Source organism: Dermacentor silvarum, chromosome 11 (genome assembly GCF_013339745.2).
Source record: "Dermacentor silvarum isolate Dsil-2018 chromosome 11, BIME_Dsil_1.4, whole genome shotgun sequence".
Lineage (NCBI taxonomy): Eukaryota > Metazoa > Arthropoda > Arachnida > Ixodida > Ixodidae > Dermacentor > Dermacentor silvarum.
Window position 1 is genome coordinate 53,102,988 of NC_051164.1, and position 21,606 is coordinate 53,124,593.

Sequence of the window (21,606 nt, forward strand, 5' to 3'; positions counted from 1 at the left end):
AAGCACGCCGTAGTGGGGGACTCCGGAATAATTTCGACCACTTGAAGTTCTTCAACGTGCACCTAAATCTAAACACACGAGTGCTTTCGCATTTTGACCCCATCGAAATGCGGCCGCCGTGGCCGGGATTCGATCCCGCGACCTCGTGCTTAGCAGCCGAACTACATTTATAACAACACAAGATGAACAGTTCATGAACCTCCGCGGACGGAGATCGTTGAATCCTCAATCCTCAGCGAACTGCCGACTGTTGCCGCCGATTGCGCAAAAACAAACAAAAAGGCACCGGCTTGCGTTCGAGTAAACACGGTACTGGCGAATACGACATACAAGTCTTCCTTCCTCCCTCGTAACCCGCTTGACTTGTGGCGCCAGCATTTGCATATCGGCCCGCGAACATCGATGTCGCGGAGTTCCGAACATACCGGGGAGAAGAGATGTTCTCCGGGAAAACAAAATGCGAGACATTGCCCTTGACAAGCTGCTTCGTCGAAAATTGTATGTTATGTTGAAATTTTACGTTAAGACTACAAGTAATACGCTATGCCAGAAAGAAAAAAAAAAGACAGGAACGATGGTAAAATAAGTGTTGGAGACCTGCCACGCGTGACGCCTTGGAGGAGTATTAGGAGACGGATGTAAAAACAAAAACTACAAAGGAGAAAAAAAAAAAAAACCGAGCGTACACCGTAGTTTTTATTAACGCGAGCATCGAGCCGTCAAAATTAGGCGGAGACGACGTGTAGGCGATGCACTGGAATTAGATTCTTCGGCAGGCGTTTATTTGCCTTGCGTGTTTTCGTTAGTTCTGTCAGCAATAGAACCTCGCCTGTTTTTTTTTTTTTTTATCTCTCTCAGGTTTTTTCAATATCGCTGTTCGCACTTCCCGTTCCTCACAGCAATGTCTAATCGTGTTTTTTTTTTTTATTTTTTTGCGTTCCGTAGCCCGTTCCTTACTGCATGGCCAGATGTAAGCGACAGGCGACAAGAGTGCACGCGATCCGGACGCGGCGTCGACCGTGTATACTTTTGGCGGCCCTTTCCCACCGAAACCATATTTCACCCCGGCACCGCCGAAAGGGCGAGTGTTTTGCGTGCTAGGCTAATGACGATGCCGAAACGGCTCACTAAAGAAAATAATACTAGAAGAAAACGGCGAGATAGAGTACGGGTAATGGAGAACATAGCATTGGGGGTTCTAACCGGCTGCACGTCGTCTACACGGGACAGCTGTTCCGGCAGTGTTCAGAGCGAATTAATGCATCTCAAAGGATATACTGAAATAACATTTCCCGAGTTTTCATCTTTCTTTTTGCGTTAAATGAAGACCCCTCTACCTTGAAACCCTAGAAAACATAGTACTGATAACCCTTAGAAGCGCCCGAAGTATAATGTACTATAAAAATTTTTTTTTTTTTTTTTACGAAACAGTTTCGATTTCGTTTTCGAGTAGATGCGCGTGTATTGTGACGTGACGACGCAGAAGGTGGTCACGTGGTGGGGACAGGGCATCGCGACGTACTGGCGCTCGCTTCGACCAGCTCGGCAGACTGCTATATATGGTGATGCTACTTGCTGTGCGGCCCGATGAGTGACGGCACTTTTGTTTTTAATATCCACCGTGAAAGCTACGCGTCGTGTGAGCGTCGAGCGGTGGACAAGGATATCGCCCACATATTGCTGGACTTCACCCTGTATGACCAGCAAGGGCAACGGCTTCGCTACAAACTTGGGACTCCATGGGCAATCGTCGATTGTCAATATAGGGACGTTACGTGGACCATTAGCACGTGTGGCCTTGAAAGGACAGCTTTCGGTGCAGTAAGATATATTTTTAACGTCCTTAGAACTATGGGATATACTCGCTCTTCAAGGTGGTTTTCATTCTCTACGTTTATGTTATGAACTCGAAAAGCAATTTTTTAAATTTAAATACCACGGTTAGATGCCAAAAACTGCGTCTCTACGTACGTGAAAAAAAGATAACTGTCTCCATCATCTCCTCATGTTTGCTGTGGTAGAAACTGCATTTCATTACTTAAACGGAGCAGATGAAGCTGGAACTACGTGTAGTACATTGCCACGTTGCTGCCGCTTCCGGTATTTTCACGCAATCTCGGCGATTTCGAAACACACCTCAAGGTTACTTTCGGCCGTCTGGGACGATACACAGGTCTAGATCAATCGAGTGTCAAATTCCTCGAAAGCGGATGACTCGAATATGAGTAAACCACTTCTTTACAGTTACACATGCACCGTACTTCATACCGGGAATAAATATTTTGCGTAATCACTTCCGAGTGAATTCCAAAAAAAAAAAAAATTGTAGAAGGCAATGTACAATGTATTGTACGAGGGGTCTTAAAATGTTACACCGAAGATTTCTTCCGAACGTCGCCGCCGCCGTTTCAGCCAATCGCGTTCAATCGCGGTTGCTAAGGCGCTGTGCCTTCTACATTCTACAGACCGAGAGAGAAATATATAAAGAACGAGCGAAAGAAAGAAAGAAAATCACCACGAAGGTCGGATGAACACACGACAAGCTTCGCTTACTCCCATTTTCTCGACAAGGGAAGGGATGGCGCTTTTTCAGTTGTACGGACATGCGCTCAAAAAATATTGGGGAAGATTTTTATGAACAGTGAGTCAGATGGCGTCATCGATATCTCGGCTCCCCCCCCCCCCCCCCCTTCTCTAGTATGTGTCAGTGTGCGCGTGCTACAGTGTCGTTTCTTTAACTGTTATTTTTTATTATTTCTTGAAGCAAATTCATATTCTCCGTACAATTTACAAGGATTAACCGTATGCGTACTGCTTGAAGCATCTCCCCTTGTACCCGATTTACCCCACCTACCTAACTTTAATTTGTTGCTAGTGCTGTCGCTTTATATACTATCACTCGCTTCGTCGACCTAACAGCGAGTCACCGAAAACTAAATATCGTGACAGACAGTAGAGAAGCAGAAAAGGGATGCGGAACTAAACTTTCACTCTTTAACATATCGCATTCTCATTTTTTTTTTCAGTACCGCGCTATATATCACTGTTTTAATCTACACCAACGGAAACAGCAAAATTGTACTGGTACTAACGCGTAGTTCTACTTCGATGTTTCTATATATGCATTTATGTATGAAGGAAACATTTTCCTTCGGATCCGGTGTTTAATAAATTGAAAGAAGTGCAGACGCACGTAGAAAAGCAAGAACAAACATTTAATTAAATGTTTCTTTTTGATTTTGAACGCGCGAGGGTCCGAATTCATGCCTCGGTAATTTCTCGTATAAACTGAGCGCCCGAAGAACCGTCGACATATGAAAAAAAAAGAAAAGATTTGCCTTTGGAGACGTATTAAAGCTGGAAACTAAATTTTTGAGTATAAATTCGTCATATTTCATACAAAACGCGAGGCTTTTATGCGTAATCCAGGCATGACAGCTTATTAAAGATTTGTGCTTACTTGTCATTTCTTTTTTTTATAGCATTACGCGCTCGGCTCACGCATGTTATTAACTTTTTTTTTTCATTTGTCAGCGCATAGACGCTCTGCTCATTTGCATACGCTGTTGCATACTAACAGCCTGTGCAGTCGCCATTTTTTTTCTGCAGATACAGCCGCGCTTATTGATAACTTAATTGAGCCACGAGCCGCTCGAATAATCCCCACGAGGCGCCATGCATGGACTTAGTTTCGTTCTATTTCTCTTTTTTTTGTTTTCAGCATTACGGCAGTCAATTTCAATTTTCAAGCACAAGTGAACTTTTCATTCGCTAGAATATGTATTCAGGTTTGACTCCTGCGTAATATATATATATATATATATATATATATATATATATATATATATATATATATATATATATTCAGTTTTGCCGCCACAGTAGACAACGCATGCATCCTATTCAGTCTCTACGATACATGCGGTTGCCATCCGGCCAGCACGACTGCGTTGTTGAATTTCATGCTGGTAACAAGATGCAGCTAATGCTGCGTTCTGCGTTTAGTAAATCATGGTTCGTGCCGTGCAATGCACTCAAAAACTTGCTAAAGTTGTGAACACCAGAACGCGGACCCGATTTTGTAGTAACTATAAGAACGAATGTTCCTTGTTCGACTCGCATACCAATCACTTTCACAAAATTACCGTTCGGACGTCCTTGCGTGGTGCGGTTACGTCCGTGGGCTTTCCGGTGGCTTTTGTACGCGACAATACTGGACTGCGGGAAAGCTCGCTTTACCGGCAAAAAAAAAAAAAAAAAAAAAAAACACGCATCGTGTTTCGAGGTCACTGCGAGAAGTCGTGAACAGTCGCGAACCGAACAGACTTCGTGTGTGCGCCTCGCAATAAAAAAAGTGTAATTATTAGGAAGTTTTGGCGTTTCCGTGCACGTATTAGTTTACGGAACAGTGCCAGCAGCAGCGATACCAGCGACATGTTGCGGCAGTTTGTTCAACCACAAAGCGTCAGAAACATTATCGCATTTTTTTTTTCGTGCTGTTCTCAACGCGCGATATGTTAACAAAGAAATGCTTTGTGCATCGTAGCTAATTCATTTCCGACGCCCTCACACCAGGAGCTGAGTAGCACGTCGCCCGTTCATTAGAGTAACACTTTTGAACGCTCGTTCCCAACGTCGCGACGCGCCATCAGTGTCGCTGCTCGCGTCTAGGTGTCCAATATTCCGTAAAAGGCAACGTGTGTAACGACAAGCTAAAGCTCTGTTTTCTCATCCCTAAACACAGCGTGACGAACATTGCAGTACTGCACACGATGACACGTGACCTGCAATAGAATGGGATTGATGTTGTTCTAAGTAAAAGCTTAAAGAAAATTGAAGTGCTCGATGAGAAATTTGGACATGTTTCTTTCGTTTCTTTAACCAAGTGTACATATCAGACAATCAGCTTCCTGGGCTCGATCTATAGTACACCCAGTAGAGAGGGGGGGGGGGGGGGGTACAACGGCCGGAACTCCTCGCTGAAAAATGCACGATCCCTACGCCTCCCGTCTCCCCTCTTCCACCCCCCCCCCCCTTTCAGGACGTAACGAAGGGCCAGGAGGAAGCGCCAGGAGCTCGCACTTGAGAAGACGCCAGCCAAAGAAACGCGCTTCGTCAAAAAAAAAACGGGACAAAACAAAAATGAAACCGACGACAAGAAAAAAAAAATAAACCGAGGAAAACCAAACGGTGCCACGAAGTGCGGCCGGAAGACGCCGAGAGAAAACTTTGCGTACAACGGTGCCACTGACGTTAAAAGAAGAAAAAAAAAACGAATAAGAACCAAGAGGCCGAGATCGAGAGGCTGCCACCCAAGTTACCAGCGGCGGCGGCGGATCCTTCGTACGTGAGATGAAAGGACGCGAAGGCTGTCTCCTCCCTGTGCTTGGCGGAAGAGGCTGCAGGAGGAACCTTCTTTCCGGTACTGCGGCACTTAAGTGCTCCCGCGTCGGGCAAAAGTGTGCGTAGTATAAGCGGTGTGTAGGAAGGAGAAAGTGCCACGGATCGGAAGTAAGGAAGCGTCGGCCGCCTTTGCTGCTGCTGCCGCTACTACCGTATACTATACTACCTCGGCTCACCCGAGAGCGTAACAAAAGGAATTACGCGGCCCGCGGGCGGGCGCGTACGGAAGGAGGTATGTGTACTCCACTACAGCGCCGTGCACTGCAGTGGAGGCTGGCGAGAGCGGGTGTCAGCCAATCAGCAACGAGAACCGGCCGCGTGATCCGGGAAGATGAGGAGCGGAAGGAGAGGGCGCGCGCTCATTGTGCGATCCTAATCGTATCGCAAAAAGCTTCCGTTAAAGCAGCATACTAACAGAGTACTGACACGACATTTTCGATCGGTCTCGTCCAACCCCGCCAAGCTTTACGCATAAGTTTTTTGATAAGCTGAATCTGATGGCACTAAATTCTGATTTAGGCGCCGCAAACTTAAAGCAACGCCCACAGTGGCGTCGTTTGGTTCGTTAGAACGAGATAGCGTTATAGCGTTACCGCTACGCCACGTCAGCAAATTTTTATCTCTGTCTTGACGTCAGGATATTGTCAGAGGCGCCAGCCACTTCCGAGATTTTCCTCTTCCCCCTCCCCCCTCCCCAAGGGTAGGGTAGCCAACCGGGCACATCCTTGGTTAACCTCCCTACCATACCCTCTTCGTATCTCTCTCTCTCTCTCTTCATACCGACATTTGCACCACATTAAAGTACAGTTGAACCCCAATTTTACGGAGTTCACGAGAAATGTGAAACTTTCGTAAAATCTGGAATTTCGTAAAGTTCACTTTTACCTACTATTCTGCCTGTTTTCTTCGGGGCGGTTTCGCAAAATCGAATTGACAAATATGTTAAATCCCAATCGTAAGCACTCGGCGAATTCAGTTTTTTTTTCGTAAAATCAAGAAATTCGTAAAAACGGGGTTTGACTCTTATCTCGGAAATTGTTTTCCCAACCGTCGTATAGCTCAAATCAAATCAAACTTTATTTTCATTCTAGAGAATTAAGGCACCGAAAGAAGGACCGTTGCTAAGTGTCATCCTGTAGTATGTGCGTGGTAAGCGTGTAGTTGAGTTTCTACAGTTTCAAGAACACGCGTCAATGCTCCATTAAAGCCAGTGTCTGGCGCACGGCGATCAGAGGCGGGCACAGCAAACTCCTAGTGCGGCTTCTCTTTTTCTTGCTGGCTGATGCGGCTCGTACCTTTCGCCACACTGCACGCAGTTTGTGAGGCGAAGTATACACACCGCGGGGTCGATGCACAGCGCGGTAGAGGTACGCAGCGTAAGGATCGCTAACGCAGTGGACCCACCCTGTCTGCGTCTGTACGTTTATGCGTGTTTGAAAGCAAGGCGCCCCTTTTTTTTGTTCCCCTCGCCTTACACGCAAACGAAGGGACCGTAGGGAGAGGACACGTTGGGGAGGAAGCGGCAACTCGCGATGTTAAGGCCGGTACAAATTGGGGAAAGCATAAGAACGGAAGGGCCTCGATCTAGGTGCCACGGGGGAACGTAAAGATTCGGGGAAAGAAGAGGTGGAGGGGAAGGGGGGAAAAGGAAGCCGGCGCAAATTGGGAACGGCGGGAAAGAAAAAATGGCGACTGCAATGAATGCGAAGAAGCACCGGTTGGGGATCGGACGGGAAAGAAAGGTGAAGGGAGAGAAAGAGAGAGATATGCGACTGTAATAAAGAGGAAAAACAGGTATGCACGGCAGAGGCTGGAATACAGAGAGCGTGAGTGTGCAGAAACCGCTCCCTTACTCCGCGTCTCTTAGCGAGCGATGGGATGTAAAAGGAAGAGAGGATGTCTAATGAGTGGAAAGAAACAAGATAGAAAGGAACTTGGCTCAGTGGCAACCTCAGAAAAAAGGAAGATGCAGCGACCACGTATTGAAAGCCAGAACAAAAAGAAAAAGCAGGGAATCAGTTTCAGAATTAGGTACTGCGCGCAGGATGGCATCTAGGCGTTACGAATGCAAGTTGATGACTTAGTCATGATGCGTCAGAAAGGAACGGAAGAGCACGGAAAAAAAAGTAAATAAACTAGTACGCGAGTCATTTCTCGCGCACCGAACATGATCGCAGTTGGCATTATTGTCGTCTGCTAGTCGCCTGCTTGAGCAGAATACAGGAAGAGTATCATGAAAGGTTACTGGGCTGGTCCTCCAGATTCATAATCGGCAGCGAGGAATGCGGGGCTGCCGAGAAAGAGACGCGAAGGCAGCATAATCACAAACACAAGATCCTTTGTGACACAGCCGTTGCCCACGAGTATATGCGACGACGCTTTCGCCGAAAGCACCACACGGGGCCGAAACGAGAGGTCGCGCTGGAGCAGAAGCAGAAAACGGCCCTCGACAACTATAGCTCGCTTTCTGCAGCCGGTTCGAAGCAGACGACAAAAGCGGGATACGAGAGCCGAGAAACGGTTCAGCGGGCTGTAAGTGAGAGGCTGGCGTCGTGTATGGGCACAACGAGAAACGGTGTTGTACCATCGGCACATCAAACAGAGGAGCGAAGATGCGTCTATCACGAAGGGAGAACAAGCAGGCGCGGTAGAGCCCTGGAAGGATATGTGCTGTAGGGTCAAGGAGCAGCGTTACTATCGCTCATCTTGTTATCGAGCGCCGCCTAGCAGCTGATGCCGCAAGCGGGTGTAGTCGTCTGCTCCATCCGGGGCCGGCCTTACAACCAGCCAGCTTGTGCGGCATTCCCTACGTGCAGGCTCCCGGATGAGTGCAATCGGTTGCTCGGGGACCAAGCAGCTATTGGGCCTAGGGGAAGCGTTGTGCGCAGAAACGGTCGGGAGAGAAGAGCGGCCGCAGACAAAGCGAATGAAAGGGACAAGAGTTGCGCGTGTGAGTGTGCTCTCCGAGATGAAAGGGACTCCGTCGTTATGGGCAACGAGTGTCCGCGAGGGAATGAAGTGGGGAGATGATCTGGAATGCCCATTCCGTGCCGCGCGGCAGCGCGGTATAGGCGTGCAGAGAGTAAGCTGTAGCCACTTAGCGTCACATTGGCCGGACCTTCTTTTAGCGCCCGTTCATATTTTCTTTGTTGTTTGTTTGCATATTGCCGCATTTCGTTACGCATTGCCTGGCACATGGCGGCGGATTCCGTGAAAAAGAGGCCCCGGGGGATGGAAGGACAGGCCACCGAAACTGCACGCCTAGGCTTGCAAATACTTAAAGGCAAGCGGCGTGTGTGTCGCAAAACAGGCGTACTACGGACTACCACGCTCCAGACTCTTACAAGCTCCAGAAGTACTTTATTGAGGACTAGTTGGTTCAAATTGCACTGTGTCCTGCATCTCTTCCCTCTCTTCTCCATTTATTTTGCGCAGTACGTTACTTGTTCACTCTTCTTAGCTGTTTGCCGCTTTGAACCATAATGATTGTCGTGTAAATTTTAAGAAGCTGGGTCATGTCTATTAATTTGGTCTTTGAAGAAAATTGATGCCAGCAGAGTTTTCTTTTTCTGCATGCAATGCGACAGCAGCGCCGCCGCATCTTTGTGACATCGCGCTCTGCAGGTTACCGTGCGAACGTTGGCCACTATGCAAATGACCACGTTTTCCGGCGTGAAACTGGTTCGCTGCCTCGGTATGTACATATATATAGGGCGCAACTGTCGTCCCAGATCAGACGAGAAGCCAGCTATAGACTAGATTTGTGTTCGGTTGCCTTGAAGGGATGACGAAGAAAAACTTGTAACTGCACGCTAACACACGTTGTTTCGGAAACGCCAAATATCTGCGCTTGCAACGGCCGTTGGGGACCACTAACTCCGCATTGCCGCTAAAGATGGAAGCTGCAAAACTTTAATATTGGATGCTGCCCGGAGCAGAGTTTGGTCTGGATGAGGTCAACCAGTGGGCCAAACAGCCCACTGGTAAAAGTTAACAGGAAAAGCGCAGATGTAAAGGTCAGAATTGTTCTGACTGCAAAGACGAGATTGTATACTGATGTTTAATGGCAGGTGTCACTTGTACTGAGCAGGTGTGATCCATCTACTGGACTACAACTATACTCTACAGCTACTGGACATGAAGGCGAAAATAATTGTTTGGAAACTCTCATGATTCGTCACAGTGCGCCTCGATGCAGCTTAGTGCGCGTTATGTGTTTTAGCTGTGACGCACATAAAAGGTGCGCTGCTGCGCAAAACAGTCGCGCTCTGCGGCGAAGCCAACTACGCGGACGACCAGACGCTATAATTACTGGAGCGATGACCTGTGGTAGCGGTCAGAATGATCAGTTTCTTTAACATTTAAGTACCGTGCAAGCTTAGTACGTGATGGAGTGGAAAAATCGTTAATCCAACTCATCCCCTTCAGGCGTGTTCTGTTCTGCGAAAAAAAGTGTTTCACCACATTTTCTGCACCCGCAGAGTCACGAAAGGTGTGCAGCTGCAGAAGAAATTGCCAGTTTTTTAATTCTCGAGGGGGGATTGTGTCAGTTTTACGTTATGCGAATTCCACGAGAGAACTCTATACGGAAACGTGAGACGTGAGAACATCAGCTATTTCATGTCTACTATATTTGGAAAGTCCACATCCGGTAACTTGAAAAGTACGCGTGGTGAAAAACGTTGATGAGAAACAATTGAAGGTAGTGAACCCGCTACACGACGACCCCGAGAAGAGGAGAAGGAAAAGAGAGAGGGAAATACAGGGAAGTTAGTAAGTACCGGATACTGTGCTAGGGAAAGAGAATAAAAGGTGATATAAGTGATAAAAAAAGAAAAAAAAATAGCACAATAACGCGACGCAAGAGCCACCAAACACTCAGCCATTTTCCTTCCAACTCGTGTTACGATAACGCGCTGCAAACTTCAGGCACAGGTCAAATCAGAAGCATTTAAAGATGCATACGACAAATTATTAAAATCGTTATTTTAACCAATGCTCTTGCTTTCGATGCCTTATCTTGGCGTGCACAATTGCGCATACAGTGCCTGAAGGGGATATACATTAAATAAATATATACAGAACATCACGACGACGCCGACGACGAACATTTTCCCGAAAAGTACACTTCTGACTGCAGAACTGCATAAGCAGTTTTAAAGCGAAGCTTTTTTGTTTTTTTTTCCCACTAAGTCGGAGTTCCTTTCAAGCCGCTATGAAGTGCGACCGCCTGCTATTCTGACCCCACATCCTGCACCATTTTCGCACCCTTAACTTTCACGGATAGCTAACCAGCCCCGATTGACTGCGGCGTTTGACAAAAGGTTGTGCGCTATACGTGTGTTCTCAGTGAACTCGCACGATTTACGCCGCATGAGCGCAGTATAGCAAGCGATTTTGAACCCGTAGAAATCGTCAGCACAGTGTCATCCGGCCGTTGCGAGGGCAACTCTGAACTACTGCTACTAATGCCACTGGAAAATAAAACAACATATAAGCGCTCGCCTAGGCACCGTTTTTTTTTTTAAGACGCAGAAAGTTCAACCGTTGTTTCTTGTAACGCGCAAAGCACGAGAATTAAGAAGCAAATGGAGATGTACGATGAGTGTCTCCCGCTAGAATATTGCGGTGAATAAAACGGGAGCCCTTCCGCTTATAAAAAGCTTCTCGTATAAACAAACGAAAGATGGAGTATTTAACTAGAGTTTTCTTAAGATGGAGCGGTGTAGCAACGATTGCAGAAAAAAAAAGAATAAAGATGCAGCTGCAAAAGCGAAAGAAAACTACATCCATAGTATCCAAACTTTTAAATTGGGTTTGAGCACTCTTAAATCTCGGCACAAACAAGGCTCTCCGGTGATAAAGTGTTTCACGAGGAGCGCCGCCGCCTGTCTTCGAGGAAGGAAGAAAAAGTGAATAACGAGGCACGAAAGAACTTGAGAGAAAAAAAATGTGGGAAACGAAAAAAAAGAAGAAAAAATTAGGAACGATGAAAGGTTACTCAAGCAACGAGCGCAAGAAACAGCCAACCCTTATTTAACAGGGATTGTGAAAAAAGTTCTTTAACGGGTTTGCATCCTAAGCCTAACTAAATCATGAATAACGAGCATCGCGTTAGAAGCAAGCGCCACCGATGCGCGCTTTCTGAAAGAATTTCGAAGTTTTCGGCGTTATATCTCTCCGCGAGATCATGTATAATGTCGAGAGCATTCTGGGTAAAAATATAAAGGAATTTAGAAGAAGTTCTTATTTGTGAATATCCTGCTATGGTATACATGAAGTGAAAGTTTATGCTGATTTCGACGCAAATTGCCTGGTCCTTGGCAGTACGAGTTGTTGTCGCTCTTGTTGATTGTTAAATGTCGGGGTACTGGAGAAAAAAGAAAGCGGCCAACGAAGGGCCGGCGTATCCCAGATATTAAAAATAAACCCCAGCGACTAAGATAGGTCGCAGAAGAAAAACAGAAACCGAAAGGGGTAAAAAGTACTGATGGAATAAAACACCGCGTCAATTAAAATAGCCTCTTATAATGTGGGTCCTTTGTTGTCGGATTTTTTTTAATTCGAGAGGTCAAAATCGGGTGTTATTTAAAAAAAATGAAAATCGGTGGTTTAGTTTACTGGCATCCCAATCTTTGCAATATTTCTGCAGGTACCATTCCCAAACACAAGGAGAACAGCCTTCCTTTGCATGTGCACAAATAATATCATTAAACAAGCGAAATCACTATCTGAAACATCTAATGGCAGGGAGAGCTGCTCGCAAATCAAGTGACAAACTCATCTCTAAACAAATCGTCCTTGTTACGCCTTTAATACATTTAAAGGAAACCACATTGACAAAAACAACAAATAGGTACGGGCTTGGCGGTCCCTGATTTACTTCTGCCACTGGAATTCTTCAACAAAGGTATAAAAAAAAAGTTTAAAAATTAACAAAAATAGTACACACGGGAGTGCTTCGCAACAGTTGTGATCTTTTCCTTATTTTAAAGCCCTTATTGACGTGAGCATATTATCATACGCATTAGGTGCATTTTAGCTGTCCATCCTAGACCTACAGGTGCGTTTGGTCCTTCTCTGTTGTCCTATTTTTCTGGCTAGCAGTGTATACGTTCTGGCAACAGAATTAACCGAATGCCAACTATAGACAAATCAGACACTTTTCTCTGAATGTATACCGTGTACTTGGGAGAAATCACACCTACCGCTCACCAATGCGAGAATAACGTAAACTCTGCGTTAGCCCGCTTCCCAGCACACTGCAGTGTCGCCGTCTACGTGTTCGCGACGTGTGGGTATAATGCGGTGCAACGCGCCACTGTCGTATTGGTGTAAAGGCCGCTACTGAAAAAAAATGCAACAAGCGTTCCCTTCACTCAAGCCCGGCAGGCGCCGAATATACATTTTCATATATACGCTGGTTCGAGCGTATGTGGTAAGCAAAAACGAGGCGTCTATAACGTACTCTTAATTAAATAATAGTGATGTTATAATATATATTGACCACTTGCTCACGAAATGCGGCCAGCGCTCATTCGTTGTGCGACACCTGCATTCACTAAGTTGTGAAAGTGCAAACTTCCGGGAGATATATCGAGTTTAACCCGATTTTGACAAATTTTGTTCGGGCTGCGGGAAATCGGGAGTTATCGGGGTTCTAACCCGAAAACGAAGGACCCTGAATATAATATATGCACAGAGCACGAGCGGCAACGCGCTAACCACAAAATTGAGAACGTTGAGTCATGTGGCGGTTGGCCTGTCTATGATCGCGTACCTATAGAGTTCCCCTTACTTATTTGCATAAACTGCGGAGCGTACGCGAAGCAAGACGCGGCTTACTGAAAGAGCAAGGCCTAGGTTGAGTGACGAAGCCAATTCCCGTGCAGGCCATGAAATATGAACCGCCATCTCGAGACTACGATGGATGAAGCAATTCCAGATAAGGACGTGGTGGGATAACAGGGAGGAATAGAAAAAAAATACGCCTGGGATAAACTGGTACCGGAAAGAGAGGAAATGCTCAGTGAATAAAACAACGACCCGACGCAGCCAGGCAAATGCGCACAATTGCCGCTGCCACATGGAATGAAAAATGAGGCGAGGAGCATTCTTGCCAGAAATTATACGCGGCGCATAACTATCAAAATGATATGACGAATGTTCCGAGGGCAGAAATTACTTGCGTTGGCTGAAATGAACGCAGCGGAGACGCGATGAGTACGTGTCGACGGGGAAGAAATATATTTAGCTCGATCTGAAAAATGGTGGCTACAGTTGGACTATTGGTGAGCACTACGGGGCAACTTCGTGCATTTCGGTTAACACGATTAACTGCGTCGTACGCTCAACGTTAACTCGTGTGGTTTGTGCTTGTTGGCGGGGTCCACGAGCTTATAAATTAAGGAGTGCGCTCACTATGCCAAACAGCGAAGGCTATAGCCATCTTGGAGGAGGATGGGCCTCTTCAATTAGGCGGCTTTGATATTATCAAACTAGCCGAAGAAATCTGGCAGGTATTAAGAAATGTGTTATTCGCAGATAGGGATAGGGATCTTGGCATAACGGCTGGCTGTGCAGGAATCAGGACGATGAAAAAATGAGCGGTGCCGACATTGGCGTCAATTAAAAAGCAGTTTTGTTTGAAGCCGACAGAAATTTATAGGCAGATAGGAAATATAACGGAGATATGTGAATTGTACATACACGCGTGGCGCCAAGCGTTAATAAGACAGGCAATCTCCTTGTCCAGAGCACTTCTCTCTCGCTGTCAAATTTTCGCGTTGCTTGCGGTTATATCTTTTCAAAGACGACCATTTTTGTATCCGCAGGATTCAGTTGCTCCGTTAAAGTGCCGCTTTCATACGATAAATGCCAACGATATTGCTTTCCTCCTTCAAAGTTCAGAATCTTCTGTGAGACAATCAGGCGCACTTCAGTAGAACTTACAGGCTGGTTAAACGAGTTTCTGGCGGCCGTTGCCTTAAATCTTTACTGAACTCTTAGCATGCAGGGCCTGTTTTATAACCTAATTTCAGTCCTGAATAAACTTCAACTGCGACTAGAAAGTTTCTCTCAACATAACTCTACATTGCCACACAGTAACTGGCCGAGTGACAAATGTCAACAGTCTCGCAATAGTTTCACTCTTCTACTGCTCAATGATTTACAGAGCAGTAGCTTAAGCACTATCAGTTGCACAAAACCTGGTTGCGCAAAACCTGTCTTTCTTTTTTCAAAATCCCTCTTCTCCCGTGCAGGGTAGCAAACCGACATTTTTCTGGTTAACATCCCTGCCTTGTCTTTGTTTCTCTCTCTCTACCTCTTTAACAGCGTGGCGCATTTAATCTCTCGCAATATGCTTCGTCCAAGCGCCATTCCAGATGCACAAACATTACAATTGCGCGCTGAACGGCAACGGAGCCACGGAAAACACAACGGTTAATAGACAGTAATAACACTTAAGAGAGGAGGAACAAGGGAAACGCTGATGGCGCAGGCGCAGCTCCAGGGTCAACAGTGGAGATTGTTATTGATCGAGACCTCGGATAACGAAGAAAAATACCCGCTGAGCTTAATGACAAGAATTACGACGCGAACGCCGTCAACGCAGGTGCCCGTTTAGTAGTGGGCGCATGCTCAGCTATTGTAAACAGAACAGAAAAAAAAAGGAACCGCGAGCTACGGCTTATCTGCGGCGATTCGTCGAAAGCCGCGGTAAATACGATATACTTTGCGACTAGGATATATAAATACTTAAAAAAAACACAATAAAAAACATGACGTATGAAGAAGAGTATTGCGTGCCGCCAAGCGGCAAACGAGAACAAAAGGGGGGAAACTGAAACGACCGAGGATCGTCTGCACGACCGAAAGCAGACGACAGACGGTTAGGCGAGACCCCGAGCGGCCAATCAAAGAGCTCGCGAGGCGCGAGACAATAATACCGGCAGCCGGGGAATATTGCCGGCGATATATAGGAAGGAATGGGATCTCGAAGGAATCGGCAGAGCAGCATCGCTTTGCCGGAAGACAGGAGAAAAAACACACAAGAACAGCGCGAAACGGGAGACAGACGCGGAGAACCGAAGCGCCCGACGACGACACGGAGGAACGAGAAAGACAGCGACAGGGGACACACGACAAAATCAAATAAAACGAACGAGCAAACGGAGGAACAAAAGCGTGCACGCGGCTGCAGGGCACTTCGAGCACGAGAACAGGAAAAGCAGACGAGAGCAGACGACGGAGCGAAATTAGGAATGAAGGCGCGAGTGCCAGACGACAAGCGAGAGAGAAGCAGCAGACGACAACGCCGAGAGGAAGCAGACGAAAGATTGGAAGTGACGAGCAGCACTGAAAGCAGACGAAGCCGGAGAAACGCGGTATAGTAAAAGGGTTGAGAAAACACAAAACGCAAGGCGACGCCGAAGAAGCGAGCGAGCACAGCCATTTGTATTGGACCGAGCGGGCGTAAGCGGTATATAGGGAACGCGTGCAAAACTCGATGTAAAACACGTGCCGGCACACGCAAGCGAGCAGACGATCACACGTCGTGTTCTTAAGTGCACAGTACATTTGCGTATGCACGCAGGACGTACTAATATATAGTAAGGGTGCTGAAATTAAATTGCAAGGCTCCGCAACTGTGAGCGGCGTAGCATACTCTACTGAGATGTGGGAAGGAAAAAGCGGTGACAGGCAGGTAAAGGAGCCGGAGAGCGAGGTGAAGAACAAGCGAGGCGGAAAAGAAGCTTTTCAACGAAAAAACTAAAGAAAAAGAAAAGACCGGGATATCAGAAGATAGAACAGGCCCGGGGTGCTACGATGTGCGGCGAAAGAGCCCGCAGCTGTCGCGAGATATTTCGCTCCTGCTCCGACGATGCCTTGAAAAGACGAGCGGCGCACGCCAAGGGGACGCCGAAGTGTCTCGTTGTTCTCGGCTGCCGCTGGCGGGTGCAATGAACAGCGGCAGCCGATCTGTGGCCCGGACGCCAGCCGGGGGCCAAGAACACCGCGTGCTTCGAGCGCGACTACCGTGATTTTCGCGATAGTAGCAGTGTAACAGATGATCAGCGTGAGAGACCAAATTATAGGGGCACGCTCCCTTTACTTGAGAAGCTGGAAGTGCCGGATGGTGAGCTGGCATGCTGATTCATGTGATGAATGATATAATTACACTACAGTCGAACCTGGATGCATCGACTCTGAAGGGGATCACAAAAAAAGATCACATATAGGTAATTCGATTCGATAAAAATTCTGTACGAACATTTTCAAGGGGATTTTACTGCTATTCCTTATACACAATAATTCGTTATATGCGGGTTCAATATATATCCGGACTCGACCGTATGCACAATGATTGCACAAACACGCAAACGACACCTATACACCCACGGACACGCGCTTGCACGCTAAAGCTATTAGAAAAAAGTCTCGTTAAGCCGTGTAGACTTCAGAGAATACAGAAGCGCCTTCGTAGCCGTCAACGCGCGGGCCGTGCTTCCGAATGCGTAGGCCGACAAACATCCACGCTTGCTTACGTTACAGAATTGAGTGGAAATCAAGGAACGCCGCGAAGTTATCTTAATCTCGTTTAAAAGCTATATTTCAAAGCTATATATCCGTTAATTTCGGGATAATATGTGCTTTAATTAGAGGAGAGAACGGAGGTCACAGCTACGCAGTACTTGGTTCTCGCGCTGAAACCCAAGTGCCGGTGCGTCTATGTGACGTCGCAGATTTCAAAGTATTTAAAAAATATATATATTTTAGACCATCGAGGCTTGACAAAAGTTATTGAAATTTCTCAAATTTCAGTTGTTGGATGTTTTAGCAAACAACGTGGTTCATCTTAACCGACGAAGAAAAAAAAAAGCCAGGCCTGACCTAACATTGTCGAAATTAATGACGTCATCGCCACCTGTGTTGAGTTCTTTCCTGGCTTACCGAATTTATTCTCTCGGTAAGCGTCACCTTTTTGGCGTTGTACAAGGATAGTTTGCTAATACAGCGCAAATTATTCTTTTTACAGTGGTGTGCCTGCAAATAGCTTGAATGGAATACGATTTGCACGTTATTTGTTCGTGACAAGTGCAGTTAATATCGCAGCAAATGAAACGAAATGTTTCCCGTAATGAATACACCACTCGCGCCGGCAGAACAGGTAAGGTTAGTACGACGCCACAGATTTCAAAGTATATTTGAATACTTGTGAGCAATTTTTTTAATTGTCTCAAAATATACTAGACTTAGTGTCTCGTTCATTTTGAATGCCTTGTAGTCTTTGTTTATTGATGACCTAGTCCCGACAATGCACTGAACATATCCCGCAGAGTAGCGAGGAAGCTTATTACGAAGACTGCGTTCATCGTAATACTGACATTTCTCGTGTTCCGGAGGCATGCTTTATACATCCATGTGGCATAGGTTAACCTTCTTATTCGATGCTTCTTTTCAGGAATTTCAGCATTTATGCCAATCGCGATAATGTGTTGCGAATTCTGGTCTTGGTTATGCTTTCATTGGAGTTTCCTTTAAATGTCGCCTACGTGCCTTTTTCCACGAAATACTCAGCTGAGAGTCGACGCTAATTTGATCTTTCGTGTCGTTTATTTTTCTTATTAAACCACAAAAAATATTGTTAAGGCAGACTGATTTCGTGCTGGCTAACCCAAGGTCCCAAGCACTACTCAGGAACGAAAAATAAAAGAAGAAAACGAGTTGACAATGACAACAAACACTACACACAAGGATAGCGCAAGTCACAAGCAGTGTCACCACCGGCATCAACACTGGAAGCACGCTCTACAGATATCTGGTGCAGTCGCACCACATCGCCACTTTGTGATAATCCCGTACAACTCTTGTCAACCGTCAGTGACGTCAAAAACTGCGTACAAACTTACTAAGCGTGTTGCGTAACACCCACGTGACACTCGCGGGTCCTCGTTTTGTTCGCGCTGTTCTGTCTCCATCACGCTGACGACGGCAAATAGTTCGGCAACAAGGACACTCCGTGCCCCTAGTATAACGAAACGTACAGTATCTCCACCTACGCATACAAGTTCGCGTCTGCGGTTGCTAACAGCCGGGCTATGTTAGGGCTACGGCGATCGCGCCGCACCCTGGTGCCTATCTCGCAGGAGGAGAGCGAGAAGAGGCGATCCGGTGGAGTTGGGAGAAAGATCCTTGCACTCTTGCGTGCTCGTCGGTGTCGCTGGAAACCGTACTTTTTTCGGCATCGCGTAGGAGGACGCTGCCATAGTTGGTTAGGCAGCTGTCTCGCGTCGTCGCGTGCTTCGCGTAGCGACGGGATTTCCCAAAGCGGCGCCCCGCGCGGTTTGGGGGTGCGACGAATATTCCTAGACGCGCGAAGGACGGAAACAGCGAGTGGTGTCGCACGACGCTTGGGCGAAAGAGAGAGAGAGAGAGGACGAAGAGGATGAAATTAAGGCTAGAGGCGGGCGCGTAACGAGGAAGAAAGGGTGAAGACTCCGAAGGAATCTGGTATGCGAAGAGTCGCCGAGAGAAGGTGGAAGAGGAGGGAAAAAGAAAGACGCGGAGAAAATTACTCGGGACTATTCGCGTACGTAAGAATGCGACTGAAGGGCTAACAATTAACGGCTCGAGTAAAAGACGAAGAGAAAGGAAACCACGGAACCAGTCTTTCTGTCCTCGTCCTGGCTTTGTTTAGTTTTTAGGGGCGAAGCTCCTTAGGGTGTGGGTCTGTCCCTCCTCTGTAGTAGTAGTAGTAGTCGTCGTAGTAGGTAGCCACGTCTACTTTTATGAGAAAAAAAAAATTCCGAGAGTTGTGGCCGTAGCGGAATCGAACCAGGGACCCCTCGCTTCTGAACGCGTGGCGCTAACCACTACGCCACGAAGCGCACATGGACAGACGCACCACGATGGCAATAAATACCCAACATTAACGAAAGACTGCGCGTTTCTAGCGCGTTTGTGCTAGCGCGTTACGGCCCGTGCAAGAAGCTGGTGTAAGACGCTGTGGCCTCTCCGCCTTACCCCCGTATTCATAAACGCTGATGGCGTTGGCAAACGCGGTGCACGTTCCGGCATGTGTAAACGGCTGCGTAAGACGCTGTGGCCTCTTCCCCTTAGAGTACTGCACGTTTCTAACGCGTTTGTGCTAGCGTCCCCTTAAGCTGGAGATGGTGCAATTATAATGAAGGGCGCTGTTATAAAATAGGAATGACGTCACATATGGCGCGTGTCATTGGTGGAAGTCAATCGTTCGATTTAGTGCGGCGAGACTGGGCGAATTACACGGAAGATTCACGGTTTACCGATGATTCCCTCCGGAGCTTCGCCCACTCATCATCATTCACCCCGTGGATATGCGGTGTTTTTTTTTCTAAAGCCTTGCGTTGACCTTCTTTGGGCTCATCTTTCGCTAGCGGTGTTAATTTGCTAACATGCATTACCAATGAGCCATGTCTACAAGGCACTGGACTGGACACGTAGCTTTAGAGGTGCCGTATGGTAGTGGACTTGTATATATGTCCTTCATTCTCGTATCATCATCACTCCTTTTCTTTACCGCCTCCTCTCCCGTCTGCAGAGTAGCTGTCCAGAGCAAGATCTAGCTTAGGCTGACCTCTCCGCCTTTCTGTAAATAAATTACTCTCTAGCTGTCTCTCTCTCTCTCTCAGCAACTATCCCGAAGCCACAGTTGAGTGGAAAAACTCGGGAATTAAATTTCACGTTCCTCTTTCACATGGTGCCGCTGATGTTATACGTATAGCTGCTCATTAATCAGCACTTCAAGTGCACACTGCTTACATTAGTCTAACAAGGTAAAGGTAGCACACAAATTAGCAATGTATTTGTCTTTGCTGCAGCGTAATGGGTTGTCTTTTTTTTTTTTTTCGCTTGGACGAAAAACGCTGAAACGGCTGTTCCCCCAATATATTTTCACGCGCACGTTTTTTTCTTTTTTTTCAGCGTTCCTTTATGCGTGATTAGACATATGACACACAAGAGGCTTCAGACAAGAGCCCTTCACGTAGCCGTAGAAGGCCTAACTTGCTATCGCGAGCAAAATTTTCCGTGGTTACCCATCTCGGAGGCACGTATGACAAGGAAGCTTCGTTAACCGGTGGGGACACTAACCTGCCATCGAAAATATAAGAAACGAGTGAGAGGGAGTTAAATGATTAGAACCGGCAAACGGCGACGCACGTAGTGGATCGCACGAGGCACAGAAGGTGGAGTGAAAAAAGTACGAGGATGCAGGGGGAGTTAAGGAGTGAGCACGCTGACACGGGCACAAGAGTTATATAAGGAGATGGGGAGAAGAAGGGTGAAAACCCCACGAGAAGGAGACCGAGGAGAAGGATGGTAGGGGCATAGTAGCGAAGCGCGGTAGTGGAATGCGAGCGCTCGCATTCCGTGTCGGTTGCCTCGGCGCCCCGCAACAGCGACGGCGGTTGCCGAGTTTTTTGCCTAACGAGTTCAGCGGAATGCAAGAGGAGGCTATCTCGATCGTGCGAGGGAGGGCTCGTCGCGATCATTTGCCCAGATGCGAACGCTGCCCGCGCTGTCAGCCAACAAACGGGGCGTCGACGCTACTTTCTCACGTGTATTATACTCATTTCGCGGCATTTGGAGTATGCACGCAAGCCGAGGACTGGCGAGTCTTTTGCAGCCTTAGCTGCTCGTCCCGAGTTTAACTCGATTTCCGAGAGTTCCTGTACAGGTTCCGGCGGAGCGTGTACAGTGATCAGCGATTGAAACGCGATACTCGGACAACATGGCGGCCGGCCCTTTTTCGCACTGTATACAATTCCGATGGAGCACCTTGAGCTGTGGTTACTGAGAGGCTTGTTTGCACGTGCCTTGTTTTTGTTTTGTGTTTTCTGTTTCTTAAGTCGTTCGGTAAATATCCTACAGCAAGCTTTTCGGAGCGTGTATCTCACCTCGGTGGCAGCGATGATGACACGGAGGTCGTCTCCACCTCGTTGACGTCCGCCGCCTCGGATGAAATGTCGAAGGGCGAGGGCTTGACGAGCACAGCCTGCGCTGGCGCCGGAGACTGGGGCTGCTGCACCGAACGCCTCCAGTGGCGAGCCAGGTCCAGCACTGCGTGGAGCGAGACAGAACGGGACAAAACTGGTGAGCGCAGCAGAATGCACCCGGCTGTTGCTGAACAGTCATCAAGATTTCACGGCGAACGAACAG

At 47.2% G+C, this 21,606-nt stretch overlaps 1 protein-coding gene across 1 annotated transcript in view; it reads right to left on the reverse strand.

The window, feature by feature from the left end:
* Positions 1-21,606, reverse strand: part of LOC119433688 (tyrosine-protein kinase transmembrane receptor Ror) — a 556,232-nt gene that overhangs the window by 95,612 nt on the left and 439,014 nt on the right. Inside the window, exon 5 of the mRNA XM_049659380.1 lies at positions 21,345-21,507. Coding sequence (XP_049515337.1) covers positions 21,345-21,507 — 163 coding nt within the window. The remainder of the gene's footprint in view (positions 1-21,344; positions 21,508-21,606) is intronic.